We start from the raw sequence: 26526 nt of genomic DNA, 5'->3' as shown, positions 1-26526 counted from the left end.
TTGAGAATATCGAGTGTGGGTGGCATGTGGAGGGCTCGACGGTGGATCGTTGGGATCAAATGGTGCCAAGGTTGGATCTTTCGATCCAACAATATCATGAGTCTTTGCACTTTTGGTAATGATGTCAATGTCATCCTTTTTATGCCATATTGCTTTCATAGATCTTTTCATTATATACAAACTATAAAACTCATGCTTCTATGTGGACTATTAATGGTCTCAATAAAGTGACCATCGCGAATAAATATCTATTATCTTGAATGGATGATCTTATATATTGACTCCGTGATGCATCTTACTTCATTAAGTTCAATCTTAGATCCAAATACAAATACATCCTAAGGATGTCCCAAAGACTACGTTTCATACACAATATGGACACTATCAATTTTTTGTCTGTCCTCTTGGATTAACACATCCTCCTTCTACTTCCAGCACATGATAAATGGTCTATTTCATTCATATCTTGAAAAGTGGATAGTTATTTTTCTTGATAACATTACATTAAGTCATTAGAGGAGCATGCAAGTCACTTGTGTATTGTCTTACATCTCATAAGGTGAGAAGGCTTCTTTGCAAAACTATACAAGTGCAATTTTTTTCATACAGAGCTTGTGTATCTCGGAAAAGTCATCTTGATTGATGGCATCTATATTGATCATGAAAAGGTTCAAGTAGTGCTCAATTGGCCTATTCCAAGGACCATAAGGTAAGTTTTTCTTTTCAAGGATTTGAATAGTTTCTTTTGAAAATTAATTAAGAAATATGCTCATATTGTTGAACCCTTGACATAATTGCTTAAGAATATCTAAAGCAAGAAGACCCGTGTTAGTATGCCGATCATTTGGACTAATAAGCTCAATCAATCTTTTCAAACATTAAAATGGCTAGTTACTAAATGTTACAAATCATCGATCCAAGTAAACCTCTATTCATATGGATGAAAGTGAGTATGCTATAGGTGCTATCCTTTATCGGGATGGCCTACCTATCGGATTTAAGAGTCATAAGCTCACGGATGTCCAAACACATTACACCACTCAAGAGAAAGAATTATTGGCCATCATCTATGCCCTTGAAATTTGACATCATTATTTCTACAACGCTCACTTCATTATTTGAATTGGCCATCATTTCCTGAAGTACCTTTGCAATCAATATGATTTGGCCACAAGGCAAGATCGGTGGAGTTTCTCATGGGGACATGAAATTTTGAGATGCTTTGATCTTGCTAATAGGATTTGATTAAGTTACTAATCAAATGTGCAAGGTTGTTTAGCACATGTCTTGCACATGGCAATTATTTCATGGTAACAGGCCAAAAGTTGCAATAAGTTATACCAACTAGGTTTTGGTAGTCAGTTGGTGTCAATGTTGACCCTAAGATAGTTGTTTGGACAATAAGTGACAATGGTTACACTAGGGACTAGCATTAATTAATTGATTAATGCCAGTCTAAGGGTCAATAAAGGTTGGGGACCACTTTAGATTGTGAATGGCTAAGCCAATTTAATTATAAATGGGCACATTTAATTTTGGGCAAGGTTAGAAGTATTGAAGTTGATTTTTAAAATTATTTAATCCTAAAAATTAATTTAATGGCTGGATAATGCTGAAAAATAGATTTAGAAGATTGCCACTTGGCAAAAATGCCCATGTAAACTGAGAAAACGTTTTTGGAACGACTGGGTCTCAGTCATTGAGTTAGTTTTGGAGCTGGTAGGAGAGAGAGAGAAGGCTGCTAGTCATTCTACCTATGTAGAAATCAGTATTTGTTGTAGGCAACAGCCATCTAGGGCCTTTAGGAGGCATGCGATAGTAGGGAGACACTTTTTAAGGACTCGCAACAGCCTTGCTGATAAGGCAACAGCATTTATGAAGGCTCAGGATAGCACACAACTGCATTAATTGCAGAATTGACGGGCCAGCAATCAGTTCTAGGCATTTCATTGCACAGAATCTCTGAATTCTCTCTTATCTCAGCATTCTCTCACCTTCTTTAGTTAAAGCTCAACCATTCTCAGCATTGCTCAACCATTTGGAAAAGATCTCAGCCATATTTGGTGGGACAGCACAGGGAATTCTGTTGTAAACCCTAAATTTCTACAAAAATTAGGGTTTAACAGCCACCTCAGGCCTCATGCCAACAAGAGAAGGCATCATAAACTAAGATCAACATCCGCAATTTGTGATATTGACAGGGATTTTAGATGCCAAGCCATCCATTGTAAATTTAGGGCAGCATATGGCCAATTGGAGTCCAATTAGAACGAGTCTTGGGTGAAAATTTAAGGGGCAAATTGCTTGACCAATTTGTTTGCTAGTTGTTGGACCAGCAAGGGGCTTTTGGATTAGCCAAGGAGATCACGGAATCTCAGCTTGTAATCAATCCATTGGCAATTGAAGTTAAAGAAATACCAAAAGAGACACTAGTTTTGGGGCCAACAGGGTGTCCAATGTCCAAGATTATTAAGGTAGATTGTGCATTTCAATTTATGTTTACTTGTTGATTGCTGTAATTAAGTGCTTGATCAAGGACTTATCACCCTCTCCAAGAAGAAAGGCTGGTTTCAGAGCTTATGCACGAGTTCGACTTTGAGATCCATTACTAGAAGGACGCAATTAATATGGTTGTCAATATGCTTAGTCGGATCCCTAAAGTCAACACCCTGTCTTTCTCTAAAATTTTGACAAATTTATTTCTTTCTCTCTAAGGGCATTGTAAAAACGACAAACTAATAGTTCTAATTGCAGAAGTCCCACAACTCCAGGACACTGCTCGTTATATTCCACTTAACCCCGACTTGGTTCCTGACCATAGTTGCTAGGGGTTTTTGAAACATGAGATACAAAACGGGTTCCACAGGTTTCATACGAGTTTCATAAAACATTAGAAATGGGTTTCATTTAAGATGGGAAAAAACTATGTAACCTCATAATATATAGAATATGACTCATGTGATGTAGCTAACAAAGATTTATGATCATTCATGATTTCTATATATACAAATGAACATTCAACATAATATCAAGATTTGTATGCATCATGATCCATTATCCAGAATCAATAATAATTTTAAATATACAAGAAACATAGATGGATAACAACTCAAAGAAAACTCTTGCAATGAATACCAATGATCAATAATAATCCATGTCAATGTATCAAATGAATCCATGAGAAAAATTGATAATAACAATTCCACAAATTCTTCTAGGTAGGCCTTACTTTTTTTGAATGTTGAAAATAAGTGTTTCACACAAATATTAATGATAGAAGTTCAAAAATTTTTATTGGATAGGCCTTTTTTTTCAAAGTTTAAAATACATATTTATATGTTTATGAAATGCCAAGGTATAAAATAAGTTTCCTAACCTTATGAAACGAGTTTCTTGGCAACTATGTGAATCCTGACCATAGGACTAAATGATCCTGTCAGACCATTTATCCCAAGTATTTACTCAAGTGGAATAATTGCCTCAAGGCAGAGACTACATAGCAATTGGTGCATTCATTGAAGAGTGGTTTTTCCTGCTTCATTCATGAGGATATTGCTGAGGACCACAATCATTCATAAGGGAAATCGTTATATCCTTGGACATCTAGATGAGCGCTAGTAGCATTGGTCACAGTGGTCATGAAATAACTTGGTGCAAATGCACTATGAGTCTTTAGGATTAGAGCAGCTGAGTCCTACTTATAGGACTCAAGGGCCTATTGTGCACAATATTCTGATCACCAATTTTGGAATCTTGGCCCATAGGTCGATGCATCTATACATTGGGATGGTGTGGGTTGGTGATATGGGATGTCAGCTCTTGGGACATGGTCATGACCCAGTTTGCTGCTAGCTCCTAGGCTCGGGGGTGAGCCTATTTGGCTCTATGGATAGGATGTGAATCTGATGTTCACTCCATGTTCCTTCGTGGATATAGCTCGTCGTTTCTCGTGTGTAGGTTGGAATCTAGGTGGCCATTTCAAAGCCTTTCTTGGTTCAGCAACAATGAATGAATGAATGATTACAAACCTTACTCCTACATAGACCTTCATTATGAACTACCTTCAGCGTCAGGCCTGCCAGTCCACTTAATACTAGAGAGAGCCTCTCTCAACCAACTTGGTAGCAAAAGGACATGTAGAAACAGATCCTTGAAAAAACACCAAAATCCAATCCTCAGCACGATAATTCAGTTAGCAAATGCAGTTGTACAAGGAGTGGTACAGAAAGCAGCTAAGACCACACACATATCCATCTTTTTGCCTTTTCGGAGGAAAAGGGGGGGAAGGGTAGTATATACTGTTTTGAGATGTCATATCGCTTTGGTGTCAAGTATTTTGCCACAGTCAGCTTCAATCCGCTCCCATCATCCATAGGAAAATAGTACTGCTATAGTGCAAACATATTTTTCTATTATTAAAATGCCTCAAGATGTTGTAAACTATCTTACACTCATAAATAGAGTAGTATCAATTGATTGTAAACAGACTGCCTATCTACATGCACATGGTTTTAGGAATAAATTTACAAAATTCCTCCTCCTCACCTGGACAACACCTTTTCCAAAGGTTTTTTCTCCAATCAAAATCGTTCTCTTATTATCTTGAAGAGCGCCCATAAGAACCTGCTCTTGAAACTCAACAATCAACCAAATATCCATTATGCACATCAAGAGTTAATTATAAAATTCATAAATCATGACCTCAATTTTCTGCCTAAGGACTTGCCTCGCTTGCACTTGCACTGTTCCGATTGCTTATTGTAACCAATGGTGCATGTGTCAAAACACCAGGATGCCTCATAAAGATTGCACGCTGCAAGATCATTATTAATTGTATCAAAATACAGGTAGTTGTTCAGTTCAATTTGTCTTTCACCATGCATACAAATGTAAAATATATTTTTATGAAGTTTCTAATTTTTTTACACTTTCTTTTTGTAAAACCACTATTCATTATTGACATAAATGTACAAGGATAGTACTAAAACAAGTAGACTTCATAGCAAAGTCTACTACAAAGAATCATAAACAGTGGTAGAACACATCAAGAAGCAAAACATCTGTATCACCAAACTGAGGGCTATTATACAAAGATTCCTGCAGCAAGTGGCACAAGTCGATGCAGCAAGTTGTAAAACAGACACACACGCACACACAGGTTTTTATGCACAACCATTGTTCATAATATCACAAATGCACAAAGAGAGTAGACTTCATATCAAAGTCTACTCCAAAGAATTTAGAAACAGTGATAAAATACATTAAGAAGAGATGCATCTGTATCACTAAGTTGACAGATATCATAAAAGAATTGCTGCAGAGAGTGGTGAAAGTAGTTTTAAGGTGCAAATGACTCAATCAATCACACACATATGCATGCACCCACATCGATTCACCCACCCACACCCCCACCACCACCACCCCCGATTCCCCCCTGGCCCCCCCCAAAAAAACACACACATCCATGGATGCACCCACCCACACCCTTTTTTCTTTTTTGTAAACTATTATTCATTATCTCATTAAGTCAAAATTTTACAAGAAGAATAGACTCAATAGCAGAGTCTATTCAGAAAGCTAGAACAATGGTAAAACAAATCCATAGCAGAAGCATCTAAAATCACCAGCACGTGCAACAATCATATAATGATTGCCGCAGCAAAAGCCTGAAATAGGCATAACTTAAGTACTCATAAAAACATGATTCATTTAGAGTTCAAACAGTCCAGAAAGCCCAATATCTAATCCAATGAAGGAAAAGGGAAAACACTGAGATACCCTTCAAGAGACCTTCCCAAAAGATAGAATAATTTTCCAAATACTTCAGCTGGAATTTGGGTATGCAGCTGTTGGGAAAGACCATCGAAAAATTATCACAGTTTCTAGGTAATTATGCATGCATGCACACGTGCGCGCGCGCACACACACACACACACTCTCTCTCTCTCTCTCTCTCTCTCTCTCTCTCTCTCTCTGTGTATGGATAGGCAACAGGCAGTTCAGGCATCCATGTTAAGAGAGGCAGCTTCTGTATGGATAGGCAGACGGCCCCACAAGTAGGTGACAGGCAGTTCACACATCCATGGGCAAGCACAGTTCAATAGAAGCACGGAAAGGGGCAACGGGCAGGTTGCACAGGCAGCACAGACAGCATCAGTCAGAATTGGTCAGACCAGGTAGGCAGATCACATGCTTTTGGGGTAGCAGGGGCGTCATCAATGGAGTTAATACATCAGCTGCTCTCTCCGATCCACCCATCCTTGAGCTTCTGCAGCACCCCTTCCTGAGCTAATGCAAGAATCCCCTTCGACATCTCGCCTGTCCAGATAGAGCAGAGAGGCCAATCCGGGTGGCACTGACAAGGATTCCCATGCCTTTCTTGGCTGCAACGGCAGCAGTGCTACTAGACATGTCTATCGATTCTAGATGCAAGGCATGCATGGCAAATGCCAACCTCAATCATACGAAAACAGACAAATACCTTGATGCCGCACTGCAAGCCTGTTGATTGGCACGGGGATCTTTCCTATCAGCAGATTTGTCTGTTTCTTTTCTTCAGAACTGTTCCAGCGCCTGCAACTTCCTCTTCTGCTCTAACCACAGAGGGAAGTACCTGTGTCTATAAAGCCTGCTAAAAACGCGATTGTGCGAGATCTCTGCTAGTTTCAGGCTCAGATCATTGCAGAAACAGAAGCTGAGAACCAGGAAACATGACTACGATTGGAGATACTAATGAGCGCCTTTCTCGGAGTGGATGATCTGTCGCACGCAGCAAAGCCAACTCAACAACCACGGGTTCACCTCCCTCTACTAGCATGTTGGAGCAGCCATGTATTGGAGAAATCTCACAGGATGGAATATGGAATTTTTTGGTGACACTTCAAGCATCAATCAATGCACAGAATCAAGAAATCACACGCTTGGCTCTCGAGTGTCAAGCGTTGAAAAGCAAGAATACACAGTTGGAACAGACTGTGGAGGAACATGCCAAGAGAATCAAAGACTTGGAAACGAGTATGGCGACACACACATGCATGGAAACACCAAAAACATGGGCTAGAGTAGTAACACATACTCCCCCAAATGGAGACATGCCTGTACTTCATGCAGAGGGCAGTGATGCAGTGGTAGATGATGTGGATGCACGTGAATGTAAAGAAAGAGAAAAGCGGGCCCAAAACCTAGTTATTTGGGGATTGCCCGAAATAGATAATGAGACTGCACTATATCTTACTACGGAAGTCACTGAGTTTTTTTGTAAGCATTTTGCCATGGCAGATGTACCTGTCTTTGGTGCTCGACGTATGGGCAAGAAAAAAGACGATGGGAAGGCAAGAGCCATTGTATGCACTCTACTGGATGCATGTAAGAGAACTATACTTTTAAACAGTAGTAGAGTATACCTCAAGGGAGCAGATTTTTATGTAAATGAGGATCACACCCCCATGCAACAGGAGAAACGTTAGAAGCAATACAATTTGCAAAAGAAATCTAGTGATAACACTTCAAAGGATGCATAGGGATGCACAACCCATGGGAGTTGCGCACTTATCATAGCGCATATCAGTCACATGTAAGGAAAAAGAGGGCAAGGAGGAGTTCCATGCATATACAAATGTCATTTGGAAGGAATGATTAATGTATGTAAAGTAGACTGACATAAGCGGTACATATGGATTATGCTCAAGCACACTACATCGATATACATTGCAGGATGTTACATTCCACATAAGGAGTCCCCCTTCTTCTATGCACGACATTAAGTGGATTCGCAAGAACCTTTTGAAGATTTGAGTATAGATGCATGCACATATATGCAACAAGGACATGTGATTGTCTTAAGTGACTCAAATGCGCGCATTGGATGTATGCAATTTCAGCCCATAGCACATGATGAGCTAGACAAGGAAGAGATTATGGATGTAGATGCATATTGGTGTAAACAATCTGAGGATACAGACATTAACGCTCATGGACATGCTCTAATGGATATGGTTAATGGTTTGCACATGCTGATATTGAATGGTATGAATTGTTTCCCCGATACTGAAGGATGCATGTGCTACTCAACTAGTAGAGGTTCCAATGTGGTAGACTATGCAGTGGTACACATGAATGCTTTATCCATGATCAGAGAGTTCCGGTTAGGTGAAAAACATCCAGAATCGGATCATATAGCTTTGGGCTTGACACTTGATATTTGCCACCATGTAGGACATGCAGGGGACACAGTAAGTACTGGTGCATTCTGTATTGATGTAGACAAGAAGCAAGCATATGTTGGTCACCTAGATAGTCTTATGAGAAATCTTACTAGGAGCACATGGGCTGATCTGAGAGATGCAATGTTAAATACGGCTATAGAGGTTTTTGGAATACCAAAGAGCAATCACAAAAATGTCAAAGGATTGCCATGCAAGAAATGGTTTGATGATGAATGTAAGGCTACACGTAGAAAGCTGAAAATCCTCCCTAAGGGACAAAAACGAAGTGAGGCGGAAAAACGATATAATGCTCTCACGCGTAAAAAGCGACGACAATATATAGTGGCCAAAGAAAGTGAAGATGCTAGGGAGTTTGAGAAATGTCCAAGGCAAGCATAGAGAAAATTGCAAACCAAACGGTCAAAGGTTATGGGGGATTTTACAGATGTTGACATACTATCATATGTTACAGAACTTTACATGCATAAAAGGGTACAGCCCATCAAATGTGATGTACATACGCAGTCATTTAGTGCTCTGTTCACTTTAGAAACATTGGAGACAGCCCTCAACAAGATGGCTAATGGAAAAGCATGTGATACTTTGCAGTTGAATGCGGAGATGTTGAAATGGACAACAAAGGAGAAGAGACTGTTTATGTTGCATGTGATACATCATGCTTTTGCATATGGTTTTCCCCAAGAATGGCAGGAAAATTGGATGCAACCATTGTATAAGGGAGCAGATCGCAATTTGCTCACAAACTACCGCACGATTATGGTCAAGTTCAACCATGGCAAAGCTATTCAGCACTATCCTGGAAATGCAATTGAGTAAATGGACAGAAAGTAATAACAAACGAGCTTATGGACAAGCAAGTTTTCGCCTTAGTCATAACACCATAGACCATTTGGTTACTTTACGTGTGCTTATGGATGAGAGTCGGCTTGAGGGAGCAACCTTGTATTGTTGTTTTGTGGATTTTAAGAAGGCTTTTGACACCATACCAAGGGTTGGCTTATGGCAACGAATGCAAGAATTAGGGGTCCCAAATGATCTATGCATGGGAATTTACAGGATATATCAACGAGTGGTGTGCCGCCTCAGAGGTCGCAACGGGTTGTCACAAGTATTTGAGAGTAATATAGGAGTCAAACAAGGTTGCCCGCTCTCCCCTACGTTATTTGGTTTATACATTGATAAGCTAGAGGAAATACTTCTCACAACTATGAATAAAGAGGAAGCCAAAAGCCCACATATTGGTATGTTTGCCATCTTACTCCCGCTTTATGCAGATGATGTGGTCTTCTTTACATATACCGGGGAACGTATGCAGCAGGTCATAGGGATTCTTGAACGGTTTTGTCAAGATAGTGGTTTGACGGTGAATCAAAAACAAAGCTAATGGCTGTGTACACCAAGCAATCAAAGACTCCACCAAAAGTACATTATGCGGGACAGTCTATAGAGGTAGTATCTACTTTCAAATATTTGGGGATTGAGATACCTGCAGACCACAGATGGCATACATGTGTGGAGCGGCGATTAGCGGCAGGGAAAAGCAAGTATTATCACTTTAAAAACGACTGCAGCCGTACAAATACTTAATGCTGAAAAATATGTTGAATCATTTTTTATACATATGTTCTACAAACGGTATTATATGGAGTGGAAGTGTTGGGGGGGGGGGGGGGGGGGGGGGGGGGGAGCATCTCCTCATCTATATGGCACGACATTGAGAAGCTACAAAAAGCTTTTATTCGTCGACATTTGGGCATCAAAAGCATCACACCATATGTACTTATGCTTTTGAAAACTAGCCGTCGGCCAATTGAGGTACACGCTATGATCCGAGTACTGAGATATACCACTCGAGTATATCAAATGAATGACAATAGGCTCCCCAAACGGGCATGGGATGCTAGCACACGTCTACAGAAAACGTGGAAAAGTAAAGTGGTTTCAACAGGATGGGTGTTGGATATGCGAAAATGGTTTAAAGGGTGGGGAGTAGATAGATATCTAGATATGGCATCCAAAGATATATGCATAGACACATTTCAATCAGACCTCTTACAAGCGTATCAAGCAAAACATCAAAGCAAGGGAGCAAATGGCAAACTTGTTTATTACAGTATGCATATCTATCCTTCATGTTGGGAATCCTACATGCAGGGAGAGGCATACACGCAGCCATACATAGCCAACCCGCTCTCAGTGGTATTTAGACGGAGTATTACACGACTTCGAACTCGATCACACACTTTATTGATCGAGACAGGTGCATGGAGTGGACAGGCAAGAGATACGAGATTATGCAAGCTGTGTGGACTACAAAGTGTAGAATCAAAGGAGCACATGATTATGACATGCCCAACATATGCACACATACGGGCTGACTTTGATATCCCTTTACAAGGGCCACTTCACCAAATTTTGACCACTACTCCTGTATCGAAGTTAGGGGCTCTCATCACCTGCATGTTATGCTTTTGGGAGAACCACACTGCATAGAACGTTATTTCACCGTAGCTACCCTTTCCTAGAACGTTATTTCACCGTAGCTACCCTTTCCTACCATGGGGAAGGAGAATCATTGTATATCTGGAAAGGTCCCATGGGTCATAATTTGGCCTTCTGTGGACAATAATAAACTACTCTCTCTCTCTCTCTCTTTTTTTTTTGTAAAAGGTAATTGTATTAATTACGAAGAAAGTACAAGATTACACGAGTACAAGAGGCACGAGGGCCATAGGCCAACGTGTGGGAAATCCCCGGACTAGGGTACTAAAAAGTTACACCAATCATGGCAAGGACCCAGAGGCAATTGCCAAATGCCAGGAATACAAATCCTCCCGAGGGAGCAAGTCAGAGTGCCTGATGAGATCTAGCTGCCAATGCAAGAGCCCTTTAAGCCTTGCAATATGTCGCGGTACATTAAAAGCCGAATCAAAGAGAAAAGCATTTCGGGTGGTCCAAATGTGCCAGCATCCCCAGTATCTGAAAAAATGGAATAAGATCTTCATATGTAACGGTGGTGGTGTGGGATACTTCGGGCGCACAAAAACCCAATCGAAGGGAGTCAGTGAAGACCCCACCACCGCGTGCCAGATTCGTGACAAGAGTGACCAAATATTCTTGGCGAGCGGGCAAGAAAGAAAACGATGTCGGGCCGATTCCGCCGAAGTGGTGCAGAAGAAGCAAGTGCCATTCGAGATTCGACGCTTGGAAAGGGCCGAGGCAAGAGGAAGACCACCAATCATTACCCGCCACAGAAAGACCTTGCATTTGAAAGGTGTCTTGTTCTGCCATCCCTCCATCAGCGTTGCCTGCCACCATGACAGTGATTTCCGCAGGCCCCAAACAGCATTAACTTTCACGCCCAACCATTGGTGATCTTTAATGAGAAGATGATACACCTGATTAGTAGAGGCCTTTTCCAGACTCAACCGGCCTGCAAGGTCCCAGTCCTGCCAAGGGCGATCCATAGCCAGGGCAGGAAAGGGTTGCCTACCCTAAAGTTCCGAGGAAAGCTTCCCCCATAAATCACGGTATCCGCGCGGGATCCTGAAAAGTCTCCTAGCAGTCCGAAATGATGCAAGGACATTGCGAGTGGCAAGGGTAGCATCCGCAATCGAAGTCACACCCAAACGGGCCATGCGGTTAAATCTTGGTCTGAGCTGATGTTTATCTTCCCATGAAAGTAATGTGGATACCGCCAACAATTCCAGCTGAAAAGAATTTGTCTGCACGCGGTCCCCTACAGGATGCCAACGGGCCTTTTGGAGCACCACTTTCCAAGAGCCGACCAAATGCACTAACAAAGAGGAAGAGGGACTGGAGAAACAAGCGTCAGCATTAAGGACATGCCACCATGAGGCTCGAAGCCGTGTGTTACCCTGGCGGAGGCCGCTGTCCTCAAGAAAATAACGGGCTATGATGGTCCACGGGTGATGATCCACACACATGGCACGAAACAGAGACCAACGAAGAGCCAGCATATGAGTTTCTGCATCCAAAATAGCTCCACCACCCATGCGCTTAGGGGTACATGCATGTGACCATGAAATCCAGGAAATGCCTGCCTGCAGTGAATCTTTCTTCCATAGCATGAAACGAATGGGATGAGTAAGAGCCTTCAAAGTACTGGGCGTCCATGGCAGTAATGGCAAGAAATACGTCAGCATTGGTAGCATAATTGTCTGAGCCACTTTGAGGCGGACATGGAACGGCCAGGCTTGCGACTTCCAATACATAAACTTCACGGCCAGTTTGTGTGAAATCCACTCCAGCAGGGCCTTTGGCCGTACATCCACCCCCAATGGGTATCCAAGATGCCTGACAATCGCGCCACGAGAAACCACCTGGCCCTGCCAGCCTAATGACTCTAAATCAGGCTCCGTGCAACTGAGAATGGCTGACTTGAAGGCGTTGATGCGAAGACCAGAAGCTTGACCAAAGAGCGTCCAAACATCTAATGCCTTGCGAATGTTATCCCTGTCCGCCTGCAAAATCATAAAGGAGTCATCAGCCAAGGATTGGCTAATGAAGTGCTGCCCCAAAGGAAGAGATAACCCTGCCAGCTGGGCAGAAGCCGCCATGGAGGATAACATTGAAAGGACCGGGTGAGTCGCCAAGGCAAAGAAGAGAGGACTCAAAGGGCAGCCTTGTCTGAGCGAGCGTGCAAGGAGAAATGGCTCTGTGACCCCACCATTAAGCATAACTCTTGAAGAAGCCTCAGTACTAATGGTGGAGATCAATCGGGACATGCGGATCCCAAAGCCCATAGCAGACATAAGCTCTGCAAGGAAAGACCAGTCCACACAGTCAAACGCCTTTTCCAGGTCCAGTTGAATCAAGACCACTTGCTGATTGGAGTGCCTCGCATAATCAATAGCCATTTGCACATTCAAGATATTGTGCAAAATGTTGCGCCCCTTAATGAAACCATATTGGAGGGGGTGCACAAGAGCTGGAAGGTGCTTGTGAAGCCGATTTGCCAGCACTTTGGAAAAGATTTTACACATCACGCCCATCAACGAAATTGGTCTCCAGTGTTGCAGCTTTGACGGCGAAGGGACCTTGGGGATCAGTTTGATGAGGCCTTCTTTCCATGAAGAAGGCATGACCCCTGTTTCCCAAACCTGCTGGAACATGACCACCAAAGGCTTTACCAACTGCGTGGCTGAGTGCTCAAAAAATTCATTAGTGAGACCATCCCAACCAGGACTTTTATCCTTAGGCAGGTGCAACAACACATCCATAACCTCCTCTTCGCAAATATCCGCCTCCAAAGAGGCTTGCATATCAAGCGGAACCTGCTGGTGGACCAGCTGATAGAAGACCGAGCGGGCATGCGTAACCTGGCTAGACGGCAAGGATGAAGAACCAAAAAGATCCATAAAATAATTTCTGCACATATTGATAATGGTCTGCGGATCAGTGACCATGCGACCTTCCGAGTCCTGATCTCTCTCTCTCTCTCTCTCTCTCTCTCTCTCTCTCTCTCTCTCTCTCTCTCTCTCTCTCTCTCTCTCTCTCTCTCTCTCGTATGTAAAGGCATTCCATACATACATATGTACATATGTACATGCATACATGTATACACTCTCTACATATACATTTGTATATACCAAACCCCCTTACCTACACCAGGCAATCAAGGGTGGATGGAAAGAAACAATGACAATCCTTCCTAGCACAAACTCAAATGGTTGAAGCACTATTATCTGGAGTTCTAATATGAGCCCATTAAAAGCAAAGGCTATCCATGCATAAGTCACCAGACCATTTCACATTTTGCAAGCTCTAAAAGTCTAGATTCACCATCTCCAATTACTAGTTATGGATATCTCCGTTGTATGCCAGATTACAATGTCTTTGCAAATAGCAAACCTACTATTAATGCATTAATGCATAGTCGACTGCTTTCAAGGATAGTTACAAGAAGATTTCCAGCTACATATGTGAGATCATCAATATCTGCAATCCTACAGTCATTGCACCATAATTTTTGCTGCCTAAACAAAGAGCCTATATATAGGTAAGTCACCTGACTGAGCTCTAAAAGTCAAGAATCACCATGTCCAGCTACTAGTCACATATATCTCAGTTGTATGGCATATTGCAATGCCTTTGCAAATAGCAAACCATACTCTTGATGTAAAGTCAAACTGTGTGCAAAGAAAACTGTACTCAAAATGTAAAGTCAGACTATCTCTAAGAATGTAGTTCAGAAAAGATAATTACGGGAAGATTTCCAGCTATGTATGTGAAATCGTCTATATCTGCAGCATTGCTTCGTACAGTCTCTGTTATACCACAATCTTTGCAGTCTAACCAAAAATCCTGTCCATATGCAAGTTCAAAAATAAGCTTCCATTTCCTGCTTCAAAACTAATTACAGAACAATGCACAGAATATGCCAATAACACATGATCAAGATGATGTTGCTATAAATATGTGCAATGAACTGTTCTTGGAGCAAGGGTACTTACTGCCATTGCTATGGCTTCCTCAAAGACACCACCTGGATTGTTCCGCAGATCTAATACTGCATCCAACATTACAGCAATCCATAATAACACATTTCACTGTCATAATACTCATATTGTATATAGGGCTCAAAAAGCATACAAATGAAGCATCTAATTTTATGACACGTTCTGTTAAAGACCTCAGTAAAACATAGGACTGTCAGTTACTGTGTTTATAATTCTGCATGTAATGATTTACTGTGAAGATCAATTCAACTTTAAATATTAAATTCAGGTGCTTGGGATTGTTGTCCCAAACATATAATATTGTTCCTGTAAAGTCTCTTTCAGAAAACTGCATTGATGTATATTCAAGCTTTGTTAGAACTACCCATGCAAGAAGTCTTCTTACTATAGCCATCAACACCAAGGGCTTCTCCTTCTCTGATTGCAGAAGCCATTCTCTTTGTTCCATTGTGAGTGAAGTAATGTAGTCTTAGGTAGGCCATCAAGCGTCCCTTTCCTGCGTCTATCATTCGCATCTTCAATGGAGGAAGTGGAAGAGCTCTCCGTTCCAGTAGGAGTTTCCTTAAGCTACCATTGGGTGTTGCATCACTCACTTCCAGCTCGACCTAAGTAAAATGGATTCACATGAACAGTTTAGTTAACATGCACTGGACAGCACAAACATTGAAAACCTTCTAATTCATATCTCATACAGTGGCTTTGATAGAATTTAGGATTAAATCATCCAACATCAAATACTAGCTATCAAAAGAAGCATTTAGATCCATAAAGCTTGTACTTGACAGCCTCGCTATCACAAAGACATATATAGGGCATTCCATAGAAATGTATTTGACAGAGATTAGTGTACAAGTTAGAGATATGGGAAGAGAGGGTGAAAGTGATTGATAGATGTGATGTACAACCTAGGGCCTTGTCTTGAAAAAACATAGTTCATTGGTTCACTAATGCATAAGGAAGATAGTCCTCAAAGCAAGCATTATCCTGTAAGTTATTAGAAACAATGCTAAAACATACCATAAAAAGTGTGTTTGACAAACCTTTGTGTGTGTGTGTGTGTGTGATCGTTCTTGGGCAAATGATAGAAAAGCAAGTTCTTTACCAGATGGTGATCCTGTGGTGGCTGCCATGGGGACAGAAATAGTATTACAGCCGATTGCTACCTTCCATGAGAGGGCAGCCATCTGTTATTTTATGGGGAGGACTCCTTTGATTCCCCGTATTAGAGCATGGCTGCAATCAATGCTATTAAATGATGAGGCAAGTCAAACCAATACTTTAGGGCAAGTGCAGGCAGCTCTTGTAGAGGAGATTTATGATGACCCTAAAGGGTTTTAGATTTTCTTTCGTTCTTTGGATGCTCAAGCACAAATAATGCAATGAATCCCTTTGTTTCTAGATGGTCAATTGGTACATGCCATCTCACAGAGACTCATGGAGGAATTTCCAATATTCTTAGATAGGCATGCTCAATTTGGGTAGAAGTGGTTAATTTCTCTTCTCATCTTTGGCAGCTTCTTTTGCTTGTATTGAGATCTCTTGATCAAGTCTTGGTGGAGCCCCGCTTGGCCTTCTAAAAAAGGAACAAAGCTTGCATGCTTTAAAATACTTGAAAACCTCAGCCTAATAAAATTCCCCTTGAGGCGCCAAGGTTGCATACATTGGTTTTTGAGCTAAAATGGGAAACTTTTGCAAGACATTGTCTTAAATGCAGCCAGTTGGGTCATTTTGTCTATGAATGTGATCATGCTCCATATGTCTTGCACTGTTGTTTGGATCTGGAGGTGGATATGCCAGAGTGTGAACCACAAGCCAAAGTGCAACAATCTGTTCCTTCCCCCACGCCTCCTGGTTTGCACAGATTTGCTAATACAAATTCCCTTCAAGCTGGGCTTACTGATGAGTCATGTCCTACCGGTCAAGGTCAAGTGCCTAATGATGCTCCTAGGAGTTATGTGATTAAACGCCATGCTCACCAAGAAGCTCGTTCGATTCTTGCGCATTCAGCCTCTCATAATATCACACAAACCTTTCAACACAAGGGTAAAGGATTCTATTCTAAACCTCAAACTCAATCATCTCATGTGCCAGCAAATGCAATGGTTGATAAAGGTGCCTTGGATTCACTTTGAGGTTTGATGATTGTGGAGGTTGTTGCCCCATTAGTTCCCTCGTCATGATTCAATTGTTGGATTGCAAAGGGTGGATCTTATGGATGTGATTCATAATGCAATGGAGAGATTTCAAGCCACCAAATCTGTGGATGCAAAAGGAAAAGCAGTGATCAAGTAGTTATTCCTCTCTTTGTTCATCATGAAACTCGTTCTATGGAATGTCAAATGGGTTTTGTCACACCATAAGCAGTATAAATTGTGGAGGACTATTTTTACTAGTAATTGGGATGTTTTTTGCGCAGTGGAACATAAGTAGCACTCGTTGGCCTATTCCACCTATGTTTATAAGGACTTTACGGTATTCTTTAGTGGCCAGGTTCCTCAAAAATTTGGAGTTATATTGACTATTTGATCTTCGTTGCAGCCTTCATTGGTTGGTCAAATTGTTCAAGGTCAATTCCTAGTAGTGGAGATTATGTATGAGGGGGAGGTTTTGTGGTTGGTGGGTGTATATGCCCCTAATATAGCTTGAGACCGTTGTCAACTTTGGGAAGATTTGCAATCCCTTTCCATGGCCCATCGAGGGCTTCTTAGGGCAACTTTATCGTCTATGTATGTATGGATCAGGCCACTTCACCTCACTCTATTATGGATGGTTTGGAGTGTCAAGCATGGGATGCTATGACAGCCTTGGCTTCGAAACATGACATTTGATCGTGGTTGCATCCTTAAGGGTCTCGATTTATATATTGATCTCTTTGACATTCCGAAACTTGGGCTAGGCTAGATAGGATGTACATTTGCCAAAGTGATTCCTTTCTTCCGGCAGTGATTGATAGGTGGGTAGGTGGGATCATATCCTTCCTAATCATTACTTTTGGTTTTGGAAATGACTCGTTGACTAGTGCATGCCTTCAAGGCTCTACTAGCCCACTTGCCTTTGCGTTTTAATCAGTCTTTTCTATCGAATGGTCAGTTTCTCAAGTGCATACAGCGGTTAATTACTATGTTTTCCATTCAAGTTCTCTCCAAGGATACCAATGTATGGCCTGTTTGCACTCCTACTATGCACACCCCCTTCAAACTGGTATCAGACCTTCAGTTAAGGCGTGTGAGCTTCCTGGAGTCCATGTGAGTCAGATCCAGCTCATTCGGCGTGAGGAAATCATCAGGCCGTCACTTTCTGGGTCATGTGTGTGCTGGATCGTCAATCAACAGGCCAGAAACCCTAAATCTGGTACAGGCACAAGTTTTTTTTGCTCAGGCAGGCCAGTGCAGATCATTTTTTGTTCCGCAGGCAAGCGCAAGTTGTTTTTGCTCAAACAGACAGTCTGAAACCCTAAAATCAAACAGACAACAGCTTGCAGTACCTTCTGGAACAATGCGACAGTGGCCCTCCCGTGGTAACATGGCAGTCCTACTGTCAGTTCCAGATTGACATTCATTAAATCTGGAGTAATCTCTGGACACTACAGCAGTTGGCCCCTTTGGAATTTTCTCTGATTTTGCACAGTGAATGCTTGTGCAGTGACATTTGACCCAAATCGTGCAAACATTGTACATGTTGGCTTTGGAACATTTGGGGCTTTTCATGTATCAGTGAAATTTTGCCCAACTGAGTTGAATTCACTTACATTGGTGCACGTCTGGACTTGAGACATTTGGGGCTTTAGCAGAATTTGTTAAATTTCTGCAACATTTGCCCTTGTTTGGCACTTGGGAACCTATATCAATACAAATGGGGCAGATTTGTTGGAGAAATTTTGGGATTGTTCACATCGGTGATGTATTTTTCCTAGTTCATGCTTTGGCAATGAAATAACAGCAGATTCAATGTTGAGTGGGAAAATTTCTTACTTGGGATGTATCAAATGAATACTTATCATATTTTGTGCATGTACATGCTGTAATCAGCCTATTTGGACTGAAATTGCAGCAAATTATTTGCTTCTAAAGCACCTTTGGAAGTGCATTTTGTGTACTTTCTGTTATATTCAACAATCTTGCTATTGGCTGACAGTATTCAGCACTTTATTGCAGAAATTTATTGTTGGAAATGGCTGGTAGTGCATCCACTTTTGACACAAAGAATCTTTTGAGATTCAGAAAGTTTGGAAAGATCATATGCAAGGTATCCTATTTCTAAAGGATTGTGATAATGCTTTGGAAGAAGAAAAGCCTGTTGCTTTGTCAAATGAGAAATGGGCTAAGATGAATAAGAAGGCTATTGCTTACATCAAAATGGAAGCCATAGATGACATCTTGGTTGATATCACGGGACTCTCCACTGCATGTGAAGTTTGGGTGAAACTCAAAGCTTCATATGAGAATTACTCCTGTCAATCAAGTCCATCTCATGCGGAAGTTAGTTAACTTGGAGCTTGATGAGTCCAAGCCCACCTCAAAGCATTTGAATGCATTTACTAGGATTTTGAGTCAATTACAATATGCAAGCTTGCAGCCTTTGAATCCCAAGTTGAAAGCTATCTTCTTGCTCATGACTTCACCAGATTCATGGGAAGATTTGGTTGTCGCTTTGAGCAACAACCCCAACTTGACTTTTGATGGTATGCGTAGCTCTATTATCAATGAGGAGATTAGACGCAAGGCAAGTGGGGGCAGCAGTGGATAAGCCCATAATGTAAGAGGAAGGATTGAAATGCTGCAAATAAACACAAAAACCGCAGCAAAAGCTGTAAATGCCCCGAACAACGTAGTATGCTTAAGAATTATGATATTCGCTTATTTTCGAGATTTGTTCGGTGTGGAGACCTTTGACAGTGAGGATACACCCATCCCACTACATGTCATGACGCGAGCATAGACAAAACAGGCAGGTATCTCATTGCATGGGCCAAGTAACCTGGATGCAGCCTCATTGGGAAAGAAAAGCCGGAGGAGAAGGAGAAAGAGAACAGATGCAAAGATTACCCTTAAGATTGAGGAAGCTACAACGCTAGTGACAAGAAAGAGGGTCACTGATGCAGAGGCAGAGACCTCAGCTCCTAAGACAGCAGAACTAGGGAGTGCCAAGGTAGGGGAATACCCCCACCCCAAACAGCAACTCGAGGCTATAGCCTAAGTCAAGAAGTGGGTCAAGGATGCCCATGAACACCTTAAGGACATAGAGCCCATACTGGAAGACCAAATTGAAGATCTCTCTAGTGTGAATACACCTGTTTCACCGTCGCGACCTCAATCGGGGAACGCATCCACACCACATGAGATGCCACAGAGGCAAGACCAGGAAGAAGCATGTCAGCAAGCTAACCAAGACATATGGCCAAAGAGTGCTGACCAAGGAGGAAGGCAACCACCCAGCAACCTCCTCACCACTTTAGTAACCACGCCTACAGGCTTGCTGTCCTGTAAAACAGCAGTGATAGAAGAGGGAATATGGAGGAATTTGATAATGGAGAAGTGAGGGATGATGATGGGGATGAATGGGGCCAATTTTTGGCTATCTGTGGGTGCTGTACATGAGTTTACAGCAAAGAAAAATGATGCTGAATGAAGAAAAACGAGCTCTTATTTATAGGAGAGGGAAGAGCTAGTACAAAAGGGGAAAGTGGAGTAGCACAAGACAAGTGTCCGCCACATATCATGAGATGTGACAAGTGGTGGGACACTTGGAAACTTGTGTGACAAGTGTCTTGACACTTGTCTCTTCTCTATGGCCTTCCTTTTTGGGCTGAATACTGTCAAGAATAGAAACAATCAAATTTAGTAAGCACAGTTAGAGTACAGAATTTACTATTTTTAGAATGACATCCCTATTTTTTAGGACTAGCATTTTTAGGCTAATTCGAGGCTCCTAAAATTTAGGGACCCCCCCAATATGGGTGTCATATGAAAGCTTTTTCTGTGTACATCGCAAAAACGGTATCAGAATCTTCATGTGACTTTCCTATGCAAAGAAATGTGCATTTCAAACTTTCAGCCCATACATACACATTGTACAAGCATTTCATGATCATGCCATCTTGTTGATTGTAACTGTCTGTTCTAGCGGATCTAGCCCACACTTCAAGGCATCAATCCTTTCTATGTGCGAGTCTAACCCTGATATGCGTGAGTTCTGGTCACAGGCGCCCAATCGGGCCATATAGGTGAAAGTGTGAACTATCTTTTCTCTGACCCACAGCGTGGGTCCACCATAACATGTGACCACTCATCAGTGGCTAGCTCCAATGCACTTTTCTTTATATCTAATTAGTGCAAAGGAAACAAATTTAATAAATCATTATATAGAAAAATTAATGAAAAAGGATACAAATTTTGTTTCTATAGAGTTGTGACAAAAGCAAGGAAAAAAAGCAAGATGTTATTTGCTACCAATGTGGATGCAAAGGGCATAACAAGCCCAATTGCAAGTATTTTAAAAAGGAACAAGAACACAAAAAGCAAATAAATCTAAAAGGTGAAAAGAATAAGAAAGATAGCAACTCTATCCCTAAAGAAACAGAGAAGGAAAATGTGGTATCTAGGATTGTCATTGAAGAGATAGAAGAAAATGAAGATACTGCAAATTTTGTTGATTGCATCTTTAGATCCACATGCTATGACAATAGAAGACATGTATATCACTAAAGAGGATGTGATACATGCCTTGTTGTTTACTCATGATGGTTTGTCATAATCGTGGATTGTTGACAGTGGTGCTTCATTTCATGTAACTCCTTTGGAGTGTTTCTCTTCTTGTGCAACAAGTCACCTTGGGAAAGTTTACCTAGAGAATAACTATACATGTGACATAGAGGGAATCGGCACCATACACTTGGCTCTTGAAAATAGATAGGAATTGATTCTTCATGATGCTAGGTATGTACATGGCATCAAGAAGAGTTTGCTTTCAATTGGACAGTTAGACAACAAGGGTTACTTCACTACTTTTAATGGTGGAATGTGAAAGGTGCATAAATAATCCATGCTTGTCACTAGAGGCAGTAAAAAAGAAACTTTGTATTATCTACACTGCAAGACACTTTCTAGAAAGTTTATTGCAGTTGTAGAAGTACAATTACACATGAAGCTATGGCGCAAGCGTCTTGGACACGTGCCAAAAGTGTTTGCAAGCATTCTCTTCACTTGGAAGAGTTGATGTGAAAGATTCAAAGCTTGCCTTTTGTGATAACTGTATTTTGGGAAAACATGTAAAGAGTTCATACTCTCATGGAGCCTCTAGAAAGGCATGTATTTTGGATTAAGTCCATTCTGATGTATGTACCGTGCCAATAAAAACTCATGGTGGTTTCCGTTATTTCGTGTCTTTTATTGATGACCACTCTAGAAAGCTATGGGTTTACTTGCTTAGGCAAAAAAGTGAGACATTGGATGTTTTTAAAAGGTTTTATACGTTCATTAGCACTCAAAAGGGTTTAAAACTAAAGTGCATAAGAACACTAAACGAGAGCGTGCCCCTTATAATCTATCATCTAATGGTGTGGCTGAGCAGATGAATCACACTTGATGTTAGAAGATTCAGTGCATACTGTCCACCGCTATTCTTTCACAGTCATTTTGGGGAAAGGCACTTAAAACCATGGTGCATATTTGCAACGGATCTCCACATTCCTTTGGATGTAGACCCATTGCTTGAGAATACAGATCATTGGGTGACAAGGTCTATATGTGTTAGAAGACCTATACAAAGGTTTGATCCCTCTGTGGACTGCATTTTACTCACAGATGAAGGTGAGCCTCGCACATACAAAGAGGCACAATCTTGTGAGTTAAAGAAAAGTGGGAGCTAGCTATGCAAGAAGAAATGAAAACTTTGTATCAGAATGATACTTAGGATTTAGTCCCATTGCCCAAAGATAGAAAATACATTCCTAACAAAATGGGTCTATAAAATCAAGTGTGTAGATGGAAAACCCAAATAGAAAGCTGAGCTTGTGGCTAAGCGTTATACAAAAAAAGAGGGAATTGACTTTCAGAAAGTGTTTTCACTCATTGCCCAGGTAACCACTTTCCATGTGATGTTTCCCATTGTAGAATCTATGGATCTGGAGCTTGATTAGATGGATGTTAGAACTGCATTCCTGCATGGTGATTTAGAACAAGAGCTATACATGAAGCAACTAGAAGGCTTTGTTATGCCAAGAAAGGAGCATTTGGTGTGCAAGCTTAAGAGAAGCTTGTATGGTCTAAAGCAGGCTCCTAGACAATGGTATAAGAAATTTGATGCCTTCATGCTCTCACATGGGTTCAAGAGAAGCAATGCAAATCACTACTTATATACAAAGAAGACTGATGATGGAAGCCTTATTATTCTTATGCTCTATGTGGATGATATACTTATTGCTAGTAAGCATAAGAGCCAAGTCATTTGGTGTGCACGCTTAAGAGAAGCTTGTATGATCTAAAGCAAGCTCCTAGACAATGGTATAAGAAATTTTATGCCTTCATGCTCTCACATGGGTTCAAGAGACGCAATGCAAATCACTCCTTATATACAAAGAAGGCTGATGATGGAAAGCCTTATTATTCTTGTGTTTTATGTGGATAATATGCTTATTGCTGTTAAGCATAAGAGCTAGGTTAATGCATTGAAAAGACAGCTGAATTCAGCCTTCTCCATGAAGGATTTGGGTGCAACTGAACACATTTTGGGCATGCCTATAACAAGAGATAGAGAGTAGTAGCTCCTATTTCTCTCACACGAAAAATACATGAGCAAAGTAATTGACAAGTTTTCAATGGCTAATGCTAAGCCTCTTGGTGTACCATCACCACTGTACACGAAGCTTAGCAAAGCAGATTGCCCAAAAGATGATAAGGCAACCAATACTATGAAGGGTGTTTCCTATTCTTTAGCTTGTGGGTCACTCAAATAACACAAGATAACCTTGCAGATGTTCTCTGTTATGAGGACATGTATTTTTTAACCCTCACTTAACATGTGGATTAATTTTGAGAGGGAGGAGATGTTGCTGGTCTGATTTGCAGCCATTCGAGGACCTTCTGAGGCAGGTAGGGGGCAAGAGAAGACCAATCAATAGCAGGTGACAGCATCTATAGGTGGTTGAGATAGACAGTGTTGGTACACACATATGAGCACATGCCTGAACTTGCATGGCATGAATATAGATAGATTGCCACTGTTCAATTACAACCTTGATTGTCCCGCTTTGAGTCTCAGCTGTTCAAAGTTGAATAGAGTGATCAAAGCAGACATCACTAAAGTGGAGACACAGAGAACTTGGTCCAAGTCTCCCTTTCCCATCACGCACGAAGATGGCACAATAGCAGTGTCACTTCTTGTAGCTTTCCCATGATGGTTTCATAGGTGAGGCCGAGATTCATGGATGCTCAACTCTCTCATGGGCTTCGAGTTGCTATTGGACAGACCCACACCTCATCACATCAGCTGATGATTGAGATAGGTCGATGGAGTCATGTTGCAGCAAATGAGAGGATATGTCAGCTTTGCAGATGGGAGCCAGAGATGGAGAAACACTACATTTGTAGATGTACTGTATACTATGATATCCAAGGCCGCTACCATTGCCTCTTTAAGAAGGGCTTTGGACCATTGAGACTGGTGATGGACTATGAGGACCAGAGATATCTGGGTATTTTCTTATTGGAGCTCCATCGGCGTAGAGTAGCATTGTTACAGGATTGGAGCCAATCCTAGCCATGTCCACCCCTCCACAGAGTAGTTACAGAATTTTTCAATAAAGCTAACCCCCCGGCCACTACCACCTTAGACACTACATCTCCTGCTAACAGGCGCCGTCAAGGAACATCATCAGGTGGCATCACAGTAGACGGAGTACAACGCCCTAGGGTACTTGTTCGGCAACGTAGGCATGATCATATGCGACACATTCGCGCCACGATTTCAGGGAGATACTCTATACTCGTTCCTTATTTTTTATTTCTCATTTCAGTTTATCATGTAGATCTAGACATAATTTTGTTTTTCTTCTCTGATGAGAGATAATGATACCAGTTGTATTGGTTATGGTCTCATAGGCCATCCTAACCTTTTAGAGACGTTAATAGAACTTTCTTTCTCATCTCCCAGCCTTGCTCCAAATATTACAACATTGAGATCACCAAAGGCTGAGAAATTTCACATTTCTTTGCTATAAACCCTAGTAGAAATTAGGGTTTACCAGTAGCCTCAAGAAGCATACCAAATATTGGAAGCTCCAAGACTTAGATTCAACATGGCTAAAGCTGTGTTTAGCCAAATTCAAGTGGAGGGACCAACAAATCAATGAATTTGGGGCATTTTCCATCTCCACCAAAGCAGATGAAGGCCAATTAACTGCCCAAATCAAGGGGCAAATCGGATTGAAGACTTGCTGGCCGTTTTGGAAAGCAAGAGGAGTTGGAATACCGAAAGGGATTGGGAGAATCCCATTGTACATCAACTTCTTTAATTAAGTTGAATAAATACCGAAAGGAGTGCTAGTTTTGGGACCAATAGGGTGTCCATTGTCCAAGATTATAAGTTAATTTGCATTTCTCAGTTTTGTAATAAATGTTGTTACTGTAACTAAGTTGTAATCAAGGAATTACCACCCATCCACGGAAAGAAGGCTAGTTTCATTCTCACTAAGAGTCTTGCAAAAGGCTGAGCATGAGCATTACATTCGACTAGTGGGAGTTGGTTAAACGTTCACTCCGGACCTTTAAGTGGGACGTGGTAGGGTGTAAAGGCCCTTCATTACACTTCCCATGTATATATTTACTTGTACATGTGAATGCAACCTTACAGGTGAGTATATCATACCCTAGATATAAATACATTCTTTTATTCTTTGTGTGTACCACATTGGTACACACCCTACTCACGTTTTTTCTCTGCACTCTCTATTGTTGCACACGTTGCACTCTTGCGCACACCCTACTCACATTTTTTCTCTCTCTACACTCTCTACTGTTGCACACATTGAACTCTTGCGCACACCCCCTTCAATATACACTCCCTTATCCCGCTTTATGCACTTTCCAATAACAAGTACACTTATCTAGACTTGCATATCATCTAATAGCACTGTTTGGACTAGGGTTTTGATTGACCTTGAACTAAATTGAATCTTCATTTTATCAAGTTATGACTCCAACTTTGCCCAAAATTCCAAGTGACAATTAGAGATTGACTAAACTATACTTAAGGCAACGTCTAGCCTTAACCCAAGTGTACCACAAATGCAGTTATCAAGCTACCTAGTCTACATAGACCTATGGAAACATTGGTTCTCTCTAGACATGTTCACTCAACATAACTTGAAGCAATGGTTTTTTGAAGGGTTACAAATTCATTTTAAAGGCATTATGACTTTCAAGAGACTTTTCTAGAATTTATTGGTCAAAGGGGAGAAATAAGAAACAAAATTTGTCTTTCCTCATTAAGGAGAATTTGTCAAGGTTTTTGCTAGAAAAGGCCTCTTTTTTGTTGTAAAAACCACATAAATGTATAGATATACATTTCAAATGTAAAGCTCCTGACATACAAACTTCTAATCCCATATGGCATCTATGCCACATGGATGGATTGAAAGCTCACACCAATGTCAATGTGGTGATGGAAACTGCTACAAAGGGTATGAGATGCTCCCGTTATGGTTTTTCTGTGATGCAATGGTACCCTTGCACCATGAGATCATGGATGACTTCAAATTTTGTGGTGTTACGATGCTGATTATATTGTCAAGCATAAGTTACTTGGTTTGATACTACAACTGC

The 26526-nt window shown here is 41.2% G+C and overlaps 1 protein-coding gene across 11 annotated transcripts in view; it reads right to left on the bottom strand.

The window, feature by feature from the left end:
- LOC148040463 (uncharacterized) overlaps positions 1-26526 on the bottom strand; it is a 93446-nt gene that overhangs the window by 17106 nt on the left and 49814 nt on the right. For 7 of the 11 annotated variants that reach the window (XR_015694843.1, XR_015694838.1, XR_015694837.1 and 4 more), the window contains 6 exons: positions 15072-15312; positions 14702-14757; positions 14454-14552; positions 4727-4813; positions 4546-4623; positions 4300-4388 (listed from right to left, as the gene is read on the bottom strand). Coding sequence is in view for 3 of the 11 variants with exons in the window: in XM_087699609.1 (XP_087555735.1) it covers positions 4300-4388; positions 4546-4623; positions 4727-4813; positions 14454-14552; positions 14702-14757; positions 15072-15312 (650 nt within the window). In the remaining 8 variants the exon portion in view is untranslated. Of the gene's footprint in view, positions 1-4299; positions 4389-4545; positions 4624-4701; positions 4814-14453; positions 14553-14701; positions 14758-15071; positions 15313-26526 lie in introns of those variants that run through there. The other 4 variants (XR_015694840.1, XR_015694841.1, XR_015694842.1 and 1 more) reach the window with 4 other exon arrangements.

Source organism: Lygodium microphyllum, chromosome 2, assembly GCF_053477565.2.
Source record: "Lygodium microphyllum isolate KBCC chromosome 2, Lygodium_microphyllum_v1.1.10, whole genome shotgun sequence".
In the NCBI taxonomy this organism is placed as follows: domain Eukaryota; kingdom Viridiplantae; phylum Streptophyta; class Polypodiopsida; order Schizaeales; family Lygodiaceae; genus Lygodium; species Lygodium microphyllum.
Note: the sequence above shows the minus strand (reverse complement) of the source record. Positions and strands in the feature narration are given on the sequence as shown.